Source organism: Anguilla anguilla, chromosome 1 (assembly GCF_013347855.1).
Source record: "Anguilla anguilla isolate fAngAng1 chromosome 1, fAngAng1.pri, whole genome shotgun sequence".
Taxonomy (NCBI): Eukaryota; Metazoa; Chordata; class Actinopteri; order Anguilliformes; family Anguillidae; genus Anguilla; species Anguilla anguilla.
Window position 1 is genome coordinate 72,989,358 of NC_049201.1, and position 18,666 is coordinate 73,008,023.

Below are 18,666 nucleotides of genomic sequence, written 5' to 3' on the forward strand. Positions count from 1 at the left end.
AACGCAAGTCTTATTTCAGCACTAACATGGCGGTGGCAGAAAGTCGCGCCATTTTGTGAGGCGTGAAGCAAGCTCCCAATCTCTGTAACGAGATTGCTAAATCATTGGGCGATTCAAAGGCGGCAAACAGCCAATCCTGCGCAACGTTACTAGAATGCCCGCCGTGGTTTTGACAGATTGAGCCTGAGCAGTTAGCGGGTGAGTAAAACTAGTTTGTTTTGTAATAGTTGAAAGATCTGTGATCAAATTGAATGGCATCATCTCACACACTCTATAATTTCAGCTGTAGTTTTTGACATAGCCATATTTTGTGAAAATATATCGTCGATAATATTCAATTTGATATTGCTAGCCTGTTAGCTAGCCATGCAAACCACAGGTATCTGCTCTACCAAAGATACTGTATAAAACCAAGATGGCGGACCCTGTACTTTAGATAGCAACAACGAAAGTTATATTCTTGCATGGTTACACCTAAAGTTTTTACCATTAGAACTTATTTATTGATGAGTTAAGCAACTACGCGGACTTCTCCGTCTGACCGGTAATGAAATTAACAGCGTATTATCATCTGTTTTAGTATCTTAATTTTGAAAGTTGTTTCAGACACCGGAATCGGTCGCTGTCGACGGTGTGAACTGCGTACCCTAAGAAGTTCCGGTGAAAAATGCTTCGCGTATAGCTGCTAGTTACAGCGAATATTGGTTATCATTGTTTCTTTATTAGACAGACGCGCGTATAGAGAGCAACTTGGAAAGCATATTTTGACTTGGGTTTCGACAGTAGGCAGGACGGGACAACAAAATATACATATCGAGCTATTTAATTTACGATGGATGAAATATGTAGGTAGCGACCTGGTTTGTCTCATAATCTTTGTGTTAAAGTAGGGGACATTAACGAGCTAGGTAGTGTAATGTTAACTGCCCGAAGAGGCCAGTTCTGCATTGCATCCTAAATGCTATTATATATTGTATATATTGTGTATTGAAACAAGGGATCATAGTTGCGCATTTCGAATGTGGCATCTAGGCATACTTTTCAGTTGTGAACTCAGCTTGTTATACGAATAATAATGTAACATATTAGCTACGTATATTTAGTTGTCATTTAGCATTTTCCCTAGATACGTATGAATAGTGCAGACATACTTGTTTTTAACATTGTTGGTGTGCGAATTTCAGATAATTTGAATAGGATATTGTATTTTGGCATACATTTCAATTGTGAAATCCGGTTGTTTCAAAATAAATTAGCTACATTTGTAGGTATATTTAATTTAGCATTTTCTCCTAAATACATCATATGAGAAGTGCATAGATTTGTTTTATTTATTTATTTATTTTTTTAACACTGACACATGGGCCAAAGCATCCTGTCACAGGCTTACCATGACAAGATATTTCACTCTCATTGAGTGCAGCAATTTCAATAGTACTGTTTTCAACGTTGACCTGATATGAAAGTCAGCAGAGAAGAACTGAAAAAGAACAGTTTTGTCTTCAGTATACAAAGACAAAACTATGTGTGAATTGGAGCATTACGTAATTTCCCATAGCGTTGGCCAAGGAGGGAGATTTGTAGCTGACAGGAACTGACTTGCAGAAATAGACACAATTCTTGATTATCTTACGCTGCTCTATAAGGAAAACAAAAAATGAAGTCCCATATCTGTATTTATTCAGAATTATTGGTCTGCATGGTTGGAAACAAGCTTTGTATTTTGTCAGTTACTCTGGATATATGCCTGAAAGTGTCTGCTAACAAAATAAATAGAAACATTAATATTCAGGCTGCAAGGCTAATAGCTCTCACACTGTTTTAAAACAAGTTGTTCTGATGATTATTGCCATCATTAGCAGTATTGCTTATGAACAAAGCTGTGTAGCTTGAATTTTGTTAGGTAACACTTTACAATAAGGTCACTTGAATTGGCATTACCTAATGCAGTTGTTTACATGAATTAATGATGCACAAATACATGAATTAAACATGAAATCGAGTTAGTTAACAAGTACATTAAGTAATGTATTTGTTAGATGATTATTAAAACATTATCAAAACATAGGATAAACGTAGTTTGTTATCCATTAACAAATACACAAACTGTTTTTGTAATCCAAATATGAACTGGCATTAACTAATGTAGTTGTTAGTTAACTACTACACTAAACAAAGCTGTACAGATTAACTTTTCAGTAGTTAGTCGTTAACAACTACATTAGTTAATTCCAATTCATGTAAGCTTATTGTTAATTGTTACTGAAAATTTTAAGCCCCAATATTTTAGCATAAGTTTTACACGTCTAGCGTCACATTGCAGAACTGCGGTATAGAACGTATTAGCTGCTGCTTGCAGACAGGACCACTGTGGGAATGTTTCTAGGTGCTTTAGGGAAGTGCTACCCGAATTGTGGTCCTGGACACGGAAGCCACTGGGGGGTTGGGGGAGAGGTTCATGTGCTTCGGAATAGGCCTATACAATATCAAAACTGACAACTTAGCCTGTGTAATTTACATCGCCATTCATACCAATGAAGTTGATTTGAGGTGTTAGAAACTCATTTGGGGGGGCTGCTGGGTGACTCACGGTTGTACTGGCGTCTGGTGTTGGATCCAGACTATGTCTGGTGTTGGATCCAGACTATGCCTGATGTTGGATCCAGACTGTGCCTGGTGTTGGATCCAGACTGTGCCTGGTGTTGGATCCAGACTGTGCCTGGTGTTGGATCCAGACTGTGCCGGTGTTGGATCCAGACTGTGCCGGTGTTGGATCCAGACTGTGCCTGGTGTTGGATCCAGACTGTGCCTGGTGTTGGATCCAGACTGTGCCTGGTGTTGGATCCAGACTGTGCTGGTGTTGGATCCAGACTATGCCTGATGTTGGATCCAGACTGTGCCTGGTGTTGGATCCAGACTGTGCCTGGTGTTGGATCCAGACTGTGCCCGGTGTTGGATCCAGACTGTGCCTGGTGTTGGATCCAGACTGTGCCCGGTGTTGGATCCAGACTGTGCCGGTGTTGGATCCAGGCTGTGCCAGTGTTGGATCCAGACTGTGCCTGGTGTTGGATCCAGACTGTGCCGGTGTTGGATCCAGACTGTGCCTGGTGTTGGATCCAGACTGTGCCTGGTGTTGGATCCAGACTGTGCCTGGTGTTGGATCCAGACTGTGCCGGTGTTGGATCCAGACTGTGCCTGGTATTGGATCCAGACTGTGCCGGTGTCGGCTATGGCTGGCTGCTCCGCTGAGCAGCACGTCGCTGGCCGCAGTCCACGTCTCATCAGGGACCAGTGACCCCTTCCGGTCAATTGGGTGCCCGCAGTCCGCTCAAAGCCGCCTCCTCTGACTCCGCTTTCTCTGAACGGGCGTAGAAAAAAAGCCCAAAATGGTGTTTGAACACATTAGGCCGCCCTTGATAAGGAGAGGGTCGCGGGAAATGCGTGTTCTCATTAAGCGGGTCGTCGGCTCAGAAGTCTGGGGTTGATTTTTCCGGCTCCTCTCTCCTCACCTCCGCCGCCCTCTGCGATTACTCACGGGGCTCTCTCTGCAGCAGCTGCTCTGCATTCACTCTGCTCTCGCGCTCCGGCCTCTCTGCTGCCCCCTCCAGGACTGAGGGGGCAATGGCCTTTGCTGCTCCCCTGTCTCTGGGATGCTCTGCTAGCCAGAACAGAAAACGTGGATGGTTTTTATATATTTTTTAATTTTTTTAAATTATAAATGTAAAACACTTGTTTCCTAAAATAGGTCTCTAAACGAGCTGGTTGGAGTGCTCTATACACTTTGATGTACGTTGCTCTGGATAAGAGCGTCTGCCAAATGCCTGTAATGTAATGTAATGCTCTATTGTGTAAATATTTAATGTACATGCTGTTTTATGTATCTATGATTTTATTACTTTTAATGTTTGAATTGTATTCATGTGCATTGCATCTGCCACGGTTTCGTTGTATAAGACATTGTCTGTAAGTGAAGTTGTTGGTGCCAGTGAAATTGGGAGAAACAGAAAAAAAGGGGTCGTTACGAACATGAAGTGCCCGTGTGACTGATCGTATTTCCGCTGCCTAAACTTCCTTACCGTGTGCAGTGCCCCACACCCACTATCTCAGGCCTGCCCTACCCTGTCCCTGGAGATCTACCATGTTTGTCGGTTGTCATCTCTACCCTAACAAAGCACACCTGGCTCTACTAATTATCAGTTCAGCCAGATCTCTGGCTGTTGAATGAGGTCTGCTTTGTTAGAGTTGGAGTGTAGAGGTACAGGGCGGTAGATGTCCTGGAACGGGGTTGGACAGCCCTGTACTGCATGAACCCTGAGCTAGCTCAGCTTGCCTCAGTCAGGCCCGTTTCACTCCCCGCGTCTCTCTCCCGGGGAAACGTTTTCACACTGTGACGGGGGTGCTGACAGGTCGCACCGCCTGACCCGCCAGCCCTCACAGACTCTCGTTCGCCCCGCAGGTGCTCTCCAGGCCTGTGGACACAGGGATGCTGTGTGTTCCTCTCCCTGCCAGAGATGGACAGCAGTCCCGCGCTCTACATGTGCTTCCGCTGCTACCAGCTCTTCGACTCCCTGGACGACGTGCTCTTCCACCAGTACGACCTTCACCCCAACGATCTGGGGGACGAGGGGTCCCTGACTTTGGCCCCCGGCCCGCAGACCGAGGTACGGCGCTTTGGAACGCGGGGGGGGGGTGGAACTGCACAGGTTTCAGTCAGCCCTGTTTCTCCAACACAGAATAAACAGCCAATTTAGGCCCAGCAATCAGGAGGGGTAACCGTGTAATCAGCCCATTTAATCGGTCAATTAAGTGCAGAGTAACAACAGGAACCAGTGGCTTTTGCAGGCCCACGGTTGAAGGAACTCTGGGATTGGTTTTATGTAATCAAAGGTTAGTTCAATATGGTGGTGGAGGGAGGTGGGGGGGGGGGAGGGGGCGGCGGTAGGTGTTGAATGGCTTGAGAGTCATTGACATTCTCGAGTTGATCACCTCAGTCCCCTTCTCTCCCCACGACAGTGATGTCACATCCTTGTAACTCGATGACAGTGTTTCTGGTGCTCGTACAGAGTGCTACTCTGGGTAATGGCTGGGCGGTGCACGTGCACTCTGGTGTGGGCTGTGTTGAGTGGCGGAGTGTCGAGTGGCCGGGCAGAAGGGCGAGCCTGAGAGAGACGCGGCGCTCAGCCCCGCCCCTCCTCCTGGTGAGGAGCTCGCCGAGCCCCAGGCAGAGGAGCCGGCCGCTGTGCTGCTCTATAAAGCCTAAGTGCCTTCTGGCTTTTTGGCCCGGGTCCCCGTCAGCTGCCCGATTTCCATTTTGACTTCATTAACTGGGCCGAAATTACCGTAATTTCTGTTGCGGTAAGAAAATGTTGGTGCAAAAGAGAATGTGTTCACATGCCGCATGAATGGCTGCTTCCCCTTGAGCCACAGTTCTTAAGGTGGTCTTGGAAGCTGGCTTGTCAAACCACAATTGAATTTAGCCGAAATCCAGAGGTGGACCTTTATTTGCTTTATGAAGTTTTGCTGTTGCCGTCAAAGCATGATGAAAGCACATTGTCCTTTCTGCCGGATCAGGGCATCTCACAAATCATGATCCGGAATGGGACGGGGGGGGGGGGGGGGGGGGGGGGGGTTGTGTGCGCGTGGGCGAGGAAATTGAATATGGTTGTTAAGGGAACCATGTGGACGCAAATGTCACAGATATTATTTATTTTCATGCCTGATGAAATGCTAAACGCTGCTCTAATTTGAATTAAGAGATGTGGAGTGTGAGAGAGAGGGGGAGTCATAACGATATTGCTGTTTGCTTGCCATTTCCCACTGATATTTGTCATTCCTCAGAAACAGAGGCTCCTGAAATAGATCCGAGTCTGTTTCTGAGGCCTTTTGACTTCTCCTCTGTCTGCTCAATCCCTTTCTAATCACAGATGACGGGGCTGTCCTTCTAACTGTTTTCGGGGGTTGTCGGTTCACAGTAAGCCAGTTACTCACATTAGGGGGCTGACTGCCCTTATAAATTTCCACGATACCTTCGGAATACAAATAACGTCCAAACCGTTCCCCGGACTGACAGCTTTATGGAGCAGTCTCAACAGCCCCTGCAGAAAATCACCTCCGAAATGTTAAGCATCCTGGCGTCTGAATCTATGGCGATCTGTGTCACCCGTGCTTGTGAGCGCTGGGCTGGTTTGTGAAGCAGGGCACAGGGCTGAACACCCTGGAGGAGATGCATAATGCCTGTGGCTTATGTGTGTGTGTGTGCGTGCATGTGTGCGTGTGTGTGTGTGCATGTGTGTGTGGTGTGTGTGTGTGCGTGTGTGTGCGTGCATGTGTGTGTGTGTGTGCATGTGTGTGTGGTGTGTGTGTGTGTTTATAAGGATGTGCAGACACGCTCACAGTGTTTTCCCCCCCCACATTAAAAGTGAGCAAATAGAGGTGAGCGGAGCGTGAGCCGCAGGGAAGCTTCCGGAACAAAGGCAGCGCAGGGAACGCAGCCGAACATCGCTAAAGACATGTCCGTTCAAACATTTTAAACTGTTTGCTTTCCTGATTGGTATTCGCCGTTAACTGCGAAGGCAGCCGTTCGTTAGCTGACGTGACGTTTCCTTGAATACAGCATCGCTCTCAGCATTCTGCACCGTCATGAACAGGAACACACAGTAGCCAGCAGCCACATTCCGCTCTCTGCTTGGTTAGCGTTTGGACGGGAAACCCTCCTGCAATGAGGTTGTCGGGCCAGTAGGGGGCACAGTGTGGGGCTATTGCGTTCTAGAAGGTGCCGTTTTTCAGATGAGACTCGACTGTAAATCAAACTGCTGACTCATTGTGGTCATCGAAGATCCCTTGACACGTTTCCAACGATTAGAGGTATTGGCTTCCCACAGAACTGGCTCTCTTCATGTCCTCTCTAATAACTGCCCCCCACCCACTGTGTGTCCTCAGGGCATCCCCACAGGAGTGCTCTGGGTTCTCTGTTGGCCCTACCTGGTTAAATTAAAGTAAAATATAAAAAAATCAGTCAGATCAGACTGCCAGCTGCCGTGGGTCACTCTCTGAGCGCTTACTGCTCTCTCTTGCCCCTACGCTTCCTGCAGATCTCCCTTTTATTTCTCCACTGTCGATCATCTTCTCATCTTCCCTTGCATTGTACTGGCTGGAGTGTAATTTCTGTAATAGCTGATGTGAAAAAGGACTGAATGTGAAAATGCGACAGGTGTAGTGAAGGCTTATTTCTGTCTCTGTTTCTCTCTCTTTCTCTGCCTCTTACACTCTCTCTCCCCCTCTCTCTCTCTCACTCTCTCTCTCTCTCTCACTCTGTCTCTCTCTCCCTCTCTCTCTCTGTCTCTCTCCCTCTCTCTCTCCCCCTCTCTCTCTCTCTCTCTCTCCCTCTCACTCTGTCTCTCTCTCTCTGTCTCTCCCCCTCTCACTCTGTCTCTCTCTCTCTCTCTCTGTCTCTCCCTCTCTCTCTCCCCCTCTCACTCTCTCCCTCTCTCTCTCTTTCAGTCAGATGAGCTCTTCCAGTGCGTCCCGTGTTGGGTGCTCTTCTCATCGCAGGAAGAGCTGACCCAGCACCGCCGGAGCAGCGGCTGCAGCCAGCACGAACCCAGCCCGGACGGGACCGCCGCAACCCAACCCGCCTCGGGCCCGACCCAGCAGAGCCCCGCCGCGGCTGAGCAGGACCGCTGGAGGACCCCGCGCGCCCCCTCCGGCCCAGAGCAGCCCGCGCAGACGGGCCTGGGCACGGGCGGGCCCGGCTCTGCCAGCCTGATCCAGTTCCAGTGCGGGGACTGCGGGCGTCTGTTCGAGTCGCTCGGCCCCTGGCTGCAGCACCGCAAGCTGAACGAGTGTCGCGCGACTGCGGCGCCGGAACCGGCCGGAGAAGTGCCCAATGAGAACCGGGGGGCGGGGCCGACGGAGGGCGGGGTCACGGAAGCCCCGCCCCCGGACGCAGAGGCCGAGAAAGAGCCGACGGACTCCCGCGGTGCCCAGGAGGGCGGGGCCGGGGACGGGGAGGAAAACGGGGGGGACAGGCCACGCGCGGCGGGCGGGAGGAGGAGGAAGAGCGCCACGCCCGCCGCCGCCGCCGCCACGCCCTGCCGGAGCTTCCTGTGCGGCGAGTGCGGCGCCGGCTTCAACTGGCAGCCGGCGCTGGTGGCGCACCGCAGGACCGAGCACAGCCTGGAGGGGGCGCTGCACCACTGCCTGGAGTGCGGCGAGAGCTTCATGAACACCGCGCTCTTCGTCCAGCACTGCAAGAAGCACCGGGACTGGCTGGCCCGGAAGCCCAGGGCCAAGAGGAAGAGGAGTCTGCAGCAGAGAGGTCAGGCCTGTCGGTCATTCATCCGCTAACTCTAAAGTGCGGTTTTTTATGGGAGGAAAGTTCTCAGACGTATCGGGTCCTAAGAGGGATGGAGTGTGCTGTTTTCGGCGATCACAGCCTGCTTATCACTGTTTGGATAGCATGACATCGATTTACCCAGGCCAGGGGTGTCCAACTTATCCAAAAATGGCCGGTGTGGGTGCAGACTTATAGCCCCACTCAAACGCACCTGATTCTGCTTATCATGGTCTTGATTGATGACCATGATTAGTTAATTTGTTAAATCAGGCGTTGTAGTGCTGGGCTAAAACCAAAAACCTGCACCCACATTAGACCTTTTCGGATATGATAGGACACCCTTGGCCCAGGGTTTCTAGCGTTACACTAGCGCCCCCTAGCTGCCGGCCAGGGGTCTGCGGTTTACCAACAAAAGGCACGCCTCTCCACCTCCCGCAGTGTGCCGTGGGTGGGGTGGGGTGGGGTGCAGCGGCAGGGCCACAGGACTGCAGTACACCTGACAGCATACAACGGGAAACAGAGGGGAGGGGGAGGATGTTAAAAATTACATTACATTACATTACAGGCATTTAGCAGACGCTCTTATCCAGAGCGACGTACAAGTGCATTAGTTCAAGGTGCAGAGGTGCAGAAAAACACACTAGAGAGAAGTAATGATCGTAGTGCCAGAAGTGACCACATCGATCAGGACTCCAACCCTGTAGAGTAAGCTGTTCAGCAAACAAGAATCCTACCAAATACAAACTAGCACTGGAATCACATTTGCCTAATCAGACAAAAACAATCCTGCCAAATAAACTAACGTAATCGTATTATCCTAACTAGGTACAGTGAGCTAAACTATAGGCTAGGGAGGGGTGGGGAGAGGTGCAGCCTGAAGAGATGAGTCTTTAGTCTGCGTTTGAAGGTAGACTAAAATCAGCACCCTCCAGCAGACACGGCCCTTCAGCGGCCGCTGCGGTCTGACAGGTGCTGATTAGCGCGCGCGCCGGGCCGGTGAACGCCGGAGCGGGTGCTCGGAGCGATGCGGTCGTTACGGCTCTCCGATCGGCCGTTAGCGCGGCGTCCGTCACGCTTCCGAACGATCGGCCGACCCAAAACCGCCGTCTGGTCCGCACGCCCAGACGCTTCAGAGCGGAGCGTCCCCCAGGTGTGAAATCACACGCCTCCGCGGCGAGACGAGCCACCGCCGCCACCGCGGGGTCCGTTCGCTTAACGGGGCTCGCTCGCGTCTCGGCCCCGCCCCGCCCCGCGGCGTCTCGTCCCAGCGCGGCGTCCGCTGAGAGGCCGCTCGCAGGTTTAATTTTCTGCTGGGATTCGTTCCAGAGCAGCGGCTGGCCTCGGAGAGGAGGAGGCTTCGCTCTGTCGGGCTGACGAGGCTCGGGGCTCGGGGATGAGGCCGGGCGGGGAGGGGCGGGGCGGGGCGGACGCGCATCGCCGTGTTTTTGTTTTTTTATGCTCCCGTAATTCAATTTCTCAGATCGTACACTCCTGCAAATCTGCGCGTTGAGTGCGTTTCCATTAATTTCAGGTGTGGTTCGTGTTCACAGTCGCCTGCTTTGGAAATAATATTTGCTTGAGGCTGAAAGTGGATCGAAATGAATTTCTCTGCGCGTCTTTTCAGGGGCCTTGGCGAACGGCTCACTCCACGAAAGCCATTAAAACACATTGCGTGTGAGGTAACCCTGCGTCTGCTCAAATTAGGCAATTAGCTCAAGATGGAGTGGCAGCAAGCGCACAGTGCTAATCCTGTAACCTTCATGCTTTCACTTCCCCTCATGCACGTAACTACGGTTACTGTATGGAAAGAACACCACACTGGGGCTTCCTTATTGGCCGGTCCTGTTGGGGTGGAATCCAGACCGTTCACAAGAGCACGTGAGGTCACGTGCACAACAGCACCTCCGCATTGGAGGTCACGTGCACAACAGCACCTCCGCATTGGAGGTCACGTGCACAACAGCACCTCCGCATTGGAGGTCACGTGCACAACAGCACCTCTGCATTGGAGGTCACGTGCACAAGAGCACCTCCCCATTGGAGGTCACATGCACAACAGCTCCTCCCCATTGGAGGTCACATGCACAACAGCACCTCCCCATTGGAGGTCACATGCACAACAGCACCTCCCCATTGGAGGTCACATGCACAACAGCACCTCCCCATTGGAGGTCACATGCACAACAGCACCTCCCCATTGGAGGTCACATTCACAAGAGCACCTCCCCATTGGAGGTCACATGCACAACAGCACCTCCCCATTGGAGGTCACATTCACAAGAGCACCTCCCCATTGGAGGTCACATTCACAAGAGCACCTCCCCATTGGAGGTCACATGCACAACAGCACCTCCCCATTGGAGGTCACATGCTCAAGAGCACCTCCCCTTTGGAGGTCACGTGCTCAAGAGCTCCTCCCCATTGGAGGTCACATGCACAACAGCACCTCCCCATTGGAGGTCACGTGCACAAGAGCACATCCTCAGTGCAGGTCACCTCCCCATTGGAGGCACATTGTCCTTTATGAGAAAAAATGGGGGATGGACGCGCTCACAACACAAACGTAGCATTTACTGATGACTGCAGGTAAAAAGACTGCGCGTCTTTTTGTGCAAGCGCGTGACAGAAAAGTAACAATTAATAACAGCGCGAAGGAAGTGGATAAGCAGCGGCGGAATTCTGCTTTTGCGCTCCGAAGAGATTCATTAAAGGCAACCTGTGAGGACCCTTTGATTTATGACCACTCAGCCGTAATCAGGCCATTATGGGGTTAAACATCCATTACTCACGAGGGAGCGTATCGGTGTTCTCTCACGCGTAGATGGCGGTAGAAATATTGCCACTTCTGACCTTAAAATTCATAATTATCCGCGATCAACGATAATGGTTCAAAATCAGCATATGAATGGAGAGAAAAAAGGTTCTTCTGAAGGGGCCGATTCTCTAGATCTGTCAGTGTGGGTCACGCCGAGCGCTTGACTGAGCAAAATGATCGCCCCCGGTTTCACAGTCACATACTTCCACTCGTTTATTATTCGTTTTTTCATAAGATTTTTCATAAATTTATTTCTTATAATTTGCTTAATAGAGGGATTTTATCCAGAGTAAATTACACCACCCAACTTATTTGTTTTTAGCATTTTATCCATTTACAGGGTTCGATGCTTACTGAAGTAATTCTGCTTTGTCCCCACCTGGGGTTTGAACCCGCAGCCTTACGGGGCCCCTTTCCTTAACCTTAACCATAGCACCACACTTGGTTTTTGGGGGGCTGATGCATATGCAGGCTTTTGCATTCAGCAGTTACCACGGTTCAGTTGGCTAATTACACCAGTGCTGAGTCACTTGCAGATTAGATCACAGCAGAGCATTTAATGTAGGGACACAATAACAGCTCTTCGGATGCCATTCAAGGGCTTATCAAGAGCCTGGGCTATAGTGTCAGAGCACGTAAATGGCTGGCCTAATGATGTAATTAAGAGCACAAGTTTGTTGGCAGGAAACCCAGACTTGGATACAGACTCAGCCTCTCTCTTGCTCTATGCTGATTGGTCCGCTCGCTGTTTTTTTTTTTCCCCCCACTGTCAGTGGAGAATGGAGGACGGGAGAAGGAGATAATCAGAAAAAGGCCCACGAAGAGGAGGCTGAAGGAGAAGGCTCCCACGTCCGCCCTCGAACCCGGGTCCGAGGCCGCCGCCGCCGCCGCCGCCGCCGCCGCCGACCGCCTCCCCCCGGCGCGGAAGCCCAGGAGGAGGCGGGGCGCGCCCCTGGAGTGCCCCCAGTGCCGGCGGACCTTCAGCAACCCGCGCTACCTCCGCGCCCACGTCCTGGGCCACTCGGGCCAGAAGCAGTTCCGCTGCGAGACGTGCGACAAGCGCTTCACCTACCAGAACAACCTGCGGCGGCACCGGCTGCTGCACACGGGCGACCGGCCCTACATGTGCGACCGCTGCGGCAAGACCTTCACGCAGTCCAGCCACCTGAAGGACCACCTGCGCAACCACGAGCGCGGCCTCGGCTGGGCCCGGCCGCGCGGGCGCGGCGCGCGGGACCACGAGTGGGCCGACGTGGGGCCCAAGCTGCCCCACCCCTGCCCCGACTGCCCGCGCAGCTTCATGGCGCGCGCCCAGCTGCTCATGCACAGGTGAGGCCCGAGCGAAACGCCGGCTTTACCCTTTACCCGCCGGAAAACCGCTCGAACGGGGGGCGCCGCTTCGACGCGCCGTGCCTTCTGTTTTTTTGCCTTCCGCTCTCTCTCTCTCTCGCGGGTTAGGGCAAGGGTGTCAGACTCAATTGGAAATTACAGTTTCACAGTCCAGTCGTTTAGCTGGGGTCCTGGAGGGCCGCGGCGTCGGCGGCTGGCCTTGGCGGTTCCTGTTTAATGGGAGCGCGGCGCCTGTGTGTGCGGACTCTCGACTCTTTAATCAGCCGCTGGCGCTGAAACGCGGCGGAAAGCAGCGGGCGCCACGAACCCTCCAGGACTGGCCCCGGAGACGTCCACTGGCTGCCGTACGCGGGGCGAGGTGACAGCTGATTGGCGGTCGATCCATATTGACCAGAGGCACCGCTAGTGAGTAATGAGCTGAGGGACAGCTTCCCCCCCACCCGCCTCCGGGCGAATAAGTTGCGAGGCCTCAGCCGACCTTAGCCTGCCCCCCCGCGGGACCGCCCACCCTGTTTACTCAGCTACTCAGCCACGCGTCCTTATCTGAAACCTGAGCAGAGTGTTACTAAGGATGATGTTACTAAGGGGCACAATCAGTTCACCCATTTATCACAGTAAATCAGAGGAGCCGCAGCATGGTAAATGGTAAATGGACTGCATTTATATAGCGCTTTTATCCAAAGCGCTTTACAATTGATGCCTCTCATTCGCCAGAGTAGTTAGGGGTTAGGGGTTAGGTGTCTTGCTCAAGGACACTTCGACACGCCCAGGGCGGGCTTTGAACCAGCAACCTTCCGACTGCCAGACAATCGGTCTTACCTCCTGAGCTATGTCGCATCCGAAGGCTATAGCGAGTGAGTGTCCGTATAGTTGTTTATTTGCGCTGAAATTATTTATTTATTTATCTATTTGTTTGTTTGTTTGCTTGTTTGTTTGTTTGTTTGTTTATCTGTTTGTTCGCTTGTTTGTTTGTTTGTTTGCTTGCTTGTTTGTTTGTTTGTTTATCTGTTTGTTCGCTTGTTTGTTTGTTTGCTTGCTTGCTTGTTTGTTTGTTTGTTTGCTTGTTTGTTTGTTTGCTTGTTTGTTTGCTTGCTTGTTTGTTCGCTGCAGGAAGATGTGCCCCATCTGCGAACGCTCCTTCAAGTGGCGGGGCTCCCTCCCCGCCCACATCGTCCGGCACACGGACAGCAAGCTGTTCAGCTGCGACGTGTGCGGGAAGACCTTCTCCTACCAGACCAACCTGGCCCGCCACCTCATCATCCACACCGGCACGCGGCCCTACGCCTGCCGCCACTGCGGCAAGACCTTCAACCAGTCCAGCAACCTGCGGCAGCACCTGCTGGTGCACGCCAAGGCCGGCGCCCGCCGCCGGGCCGCCGACGGGGACGACGGGGCCGAGGCGGGGGCCGAGGGCGGCGAGCCGGAGGCCCAGCTGCTCCACGCCTGCCCCGACTGCCCCGTCAGCTTCAAGACCTTCGCCCAGCTGCAGAAACACAGGTGCCGTGGGCCCCTGGCCTGGTCATACTCGCAGAGAAGGGTGGGGAACCCTGTTCCTGGAGGGCTTGATCCGGTTCTGGTTTTTGTTTTTGCCACTTACCCTGACTCAATTTGTTCATTAGCCATACGTCCCACTGGCAGTTCTGAAGTTGATTGGGCCATAATGAAACATTTTGTGAGATTGATGATTTGGTAAATAGAATAATGAGAGCAGAAGTTGACATGAAATCCAGAAATGTACCAGGCCCTTCTGGAACCGGGGTCTCCCCACCCCCCCCCCACCCCCCGACTCTCAGAGGTATCTACACACCGACTAAACCAGGGGCAGGCATTGGGTGGGACATGGAGGGCTGGTGTGTGTGTGTGTGTGTGTGTGTGTGTGCAGGTTTTTTCTGTCCACCAATTAGCCTGGCTAAATCAAGAACTGTAGCTAACGTGTCCGATGGCATAAAATGTTAGGGCTAATTAAGTAATTAAGGCCAGAAGTTGGCATGAAACCCAGAAACAGATGGCCCTTGTTGCCCACCTCTGAATTAAACATGGATACTCAAATCTGGAATTCAAATCTGAATCCAGCCCTGGTTTTCCTTTCATCCAAGTAATTAACTTGACTACTAATTAAGTAATTAAGTGCTACTGATTGACCTGACTGTCTGCACACCTGTCTCCCAGGTAACAGGAGCATTTGAGTATCAGGGAACTGAACTGAACTCATCACGGAGTTATCCCCGCTAACGTAGGACGCGCTCCGTCGCACAGAACAGTGACGCGTCCCGTAAATGACTCCCTACCTGCGGACAGGCGGCACTGACTCACCAGTTTGCCCGCAAGTGATTATGCAGAAACGTTCACTCAATTTCAAGGTATTTGCTGATTTAGAAAATATTGCATTCTGCAAAGACATCAGTTTCTTCTTCTTTTTTTTGGAATAAATTTAGGACGACAGTAAGAGCAATACTGAAACAAACCAAATTGAAAACATCTTTTTTTTATTGAAGCAAACATTTGGAAGTGTATAAATAGTGGACGCTAAACGCCGCGGAGCGCAGCGCATTTTCAGTACAGAGGCACGGGGGCCTTTCGTTTCGGGGTGACGCGGAGGATAACTGCCAGTTTGACCAGCGCTGTGAGCCCGCAGATGCTGGCGGGACGCTGCCCGTGATGCTGTGAAGCGCGGCGCGGAGTTTACTGCGCCGTCGTGGCGCGCGTCGTGACGGCGGCGTGTGTTATGGCGCCCACGGCGGCCGTTCTCTTTGAGCGGCCCTCTTGCGTTTTACGGCTGAGGAACGTCGGCGTTAGAGGCTCAAACGCGGGGGGAGGGGGGGGGGGCGCAGGAATCTCGGCCGGTTTTATTTACGCATGCCTCCGTGCAAATCAACATACCCGGGAAAGTGCTTTTGCCGGCAGCGCCATGGATACAGTATCCAGGCATCAGGGGCATGAACAGATACGTGAAAGTACTGAACACACACCAGTCTATTTAAATAACCAACGTGATAATATGAATGATAAAATCGGTATGCAGATATGTGTTAGATACATAAACCTAGTCGGTATGCAGATATGTGTTGGATACATAAACCTAGTGAACCATGAGCACAAATACCCCTAAACAGACACTACAGAGTAAAGGAAGGAAAAATAAGGTAAAAAGAGGTCCTGTGTTGGGGAGGTAAATAGAAGTCCTGTGTTGGGTGAGGTCTGCTCTCATTACTTTCTGTTTGCTCGTGCAGGCTCGGTCACGCTGGTCAGGACTCCTTCCTCTGCTCTGTCTGTGGGCTGGAGCCCTGCAGCTGCCAGCAGCCAGGCGACCAGTGTTCCGCCTCACAGCCAGGTACGAGCTCACGCACTGCGGGGTCAGCCTCTGCTCAGCACTGAGCGGTGTGTGTGGCGTGGAGTTTATGCTGTGTGTGTGTGTGTGAGTGAGTGAGTGAGTGAGTGAGCAAGTGAATGTGTATGAGTGAGTGAATGTGTGTGTGAGTGTGAGTGTGTGAGTGAATGTGTGTGTGAGTGAGTGAGTGTGTGTGTATGTGCGTGCGCATGCGTGCATGTGTGTGTGTGTGTGTGTAAGTGAATGAGTGTGTGTGTGCGGTTGTGAGTGAGTGTGTGTATATATGTGTGTGTGTGTGTGTGTCGGCACCTGTACTTGTCTCACTGCACATCAGGTCCATGCTGCTCACTCAGTGCAGTGTCAGTGCAGTAGTATTCAGGGCCTCTTCCTCCCTCCCGCTGTGATGTTTATATGAAGCGAGCCACAGCCACAGCAGTATCATCCTGCCGGTTTCATTCTGACGATCTGCAGCTCTGACTGGGGGAGTCTCCAAACTGGCTAACTGCTCTTCTTCATTTCCAACTTTACCGTCTAACCTGGGGCCAGTTTTAAATCCCCAAAGTGTGTGAGCGGGGCATACACGACCTGTTGATTTATTCAGAGATTACACAATGCCCACACATTAACGATAAGCGCAATAATACATTCAGTTGCTATTTACTAAATGAGTTAAAGCCATGAAATGGCCAGAAGTGCATTTAGAATGTGCAGAGACGTCACACGGCAGATGAGCTCACGTTGACCCCTCCCCTCCGACAGACGCGGAGGCGGAGTCTCTGTCGTGCCCGAGGTGCTCCGCCGCGTTCGACAGCCAGGCGGCGCTGGAGGGCCACGCCCCGGGCTGCGCGGGGGACGCGGGCGGGCGGGGCCCGGGGGGCCGGCGGGGGCGGCGGCGGCGGGGCGCGCGGCAGGCGGAGTGCGAGCTGTGCGGCCGCTGCTGCGCCTCCCCGGAGGAGCTGGAGCTCCACCAGCTCTCCCACGTGGGCCAGGCCCAGCGCCAGTGCCCGCTGGCCCCCTGCCAGCGCCGCTTCGCCACCAGCGCCGCCCTGCAGAACCACCTCTTCTCGCACTTCCCCGGGCCCACCTGCCAGAACCCGCGGCCCGAGGGCCTCCTGGACCCCACCGCTCCCCCCCACCAGGAGGAGACCGAGGTGGAGACCACGGTGGCAGGTACAGCCTCCCGAGACCCGGCAGCGCTGCAGAACCCCCCAAAAAATACGTGCTAGCTCTACAAGTAATTTAGACTTAAAATCTTATCCCTGTTAGTTTTTTTTGCTAAAAATGAGAAAATGTGGGCAGTGAGGTGAGACGGTTTGACTCATTTCAGGATTTGCCTGTGGGGTAAGAAAATTTCACTTACCGAGCGAACAGTAACTTTAAAACAAGCTAATAGGTTCTACTTGAGAGAAAAAAAGATAAGATTTTAAGTCTCATTATAAGGCTAAAACACTTGTTAAACGACAGCTTTTTTTTGCAGTGTGACATTATCCAAGTGTCTTGGATGACAAAAAGTGCTGCAGTGAAAATTAACTCAAAAATACGACCTGTTTTATTTTTATTGAATGTCAATTGTGGCATAGGTTTCAGCATAGTAGGTATGTTTTTTGAGATTAAGACCAGAGACCCTACATGGGACAAAAATGAACTGCCAGTTTTTAGGACATCCCAGAGACCTCTCTGCAGAACAGCTGGGGGCTAAATGCAGCCTGCTATGGACATGGTCTTTAGCCTCTTGATAATTCAGAAATCTGTATTATACAGATTATTCAGACGCGTCCAAAATGGTGCTCAAGCCCAGCTCAGCATCTATGCAGTGTCAGCAAGTCTCCCATTAGTGAGAGAACAGGTAACAGCTGCACGTGTCTTCAGACATCTGCTTGGCTTGCACTTGTTTACAATACATCTTATTCATGGAGTGTTTTATGGAGCGCTATAAATAGCATACTTATTAATGTTGTTTGGCTTGAATGCCCCAGTTTTGAAAAGAACCTGGCCTTCGGGAAGTATTAGTTGGCAAAAACCCGCTCCAGAAGCTCCAGTGGTTGGTGAGGTCATGATAAATGGTCTCTTATTGAATCGCTCGCAGCTAGGAGGTTCCCCTTTGGATATCGAAGCCCGTGTTTCCGTGCGCGTGTTGAGTTGTAAAACAAAGATCCGTGCCCCTGGGGGAACTCTCACTGGGGGGGCAGTCGGGGTTGGATTACAGCCATTCCCCCCCTCAGCAGTGCTGGGATCACAGATGGAAATGGATTTAAGACACACTAAACCGCTGTTATTGTGCCTGGTCTTTGTCTCAGGAAATGGGGTGTATACCTGTTTTATGGTGGGGCAAGTGTCCCTCTGTGCGTTGTAGCCATATATAAAATATAAGATCTGAAAAAGAAGGCTGTGGGGAATGTGTGTGTGTGTACGCGCGTAAAACTTTTCTTGCCATGGTGTACGTATTGCATTATTAATACAGAAGTTGTTTTGTGTTCTGTGTGTTGAATGCAGGATGAAGTCCAGTATGTATTAACTGTGCTCTTCTCTACTCCTCCTTCCTCACTTATTTTTCCTCTACTTCTACCCCTCCCCACTCTCTTCTTCCTATTCCCCCTCACTCCTGCCTGTGTATCCCTCTGTCTGTCTCTCTACTGCCCCCTTTTGGCCACAGTGCTTCCGCTGTGGGAGGTGTTCCCCTCGGATCCCGCGGTTGCAGGCCCGTGAGCGTATCCATGGAGACGTGCGCCCGTTCTGCTGCCGCCAGGGCACTTCACCAGCGCAGGTGGGCAGCGGGATGAAGCTCTCTGTGTGCCCCCCTGCCCACTGCCCCCAGAAATGCCCTCTGCTTCAGCCTGA

General features: G+C 51.7%; 1 protein-coding gene across 1 annotated transcript; it reads left to right on the forward strand.

Moving 5' to 3' along the window:
• Positions 1-102: 102 nt before the first annotated feature.
• LOC118230477 (zinc finger protein 497-like) lies at positions 103-18,666 on the forward strand. Its single transcript, XM_035423582.1, has 9 exons — positions 103-198; positions 4,457-4,661; positions 7,501-8,317; positions 11,924-12,479; positions 13,611-13,997; positions 15,731-15,831; positions 16,588-16,704; positions 16,735-16,998; positions 18,644-18,666. The coding sequence occupies exons 2-9, from the start codon at positions 4,512-4,514 to the stop codon at positions 18,664-18,666; spliced, it is 2,415 nt and encodes an 804-aa protein (XP_035279473.1). The 5' UTR covers positions 103-198; positions 4,457-4,511.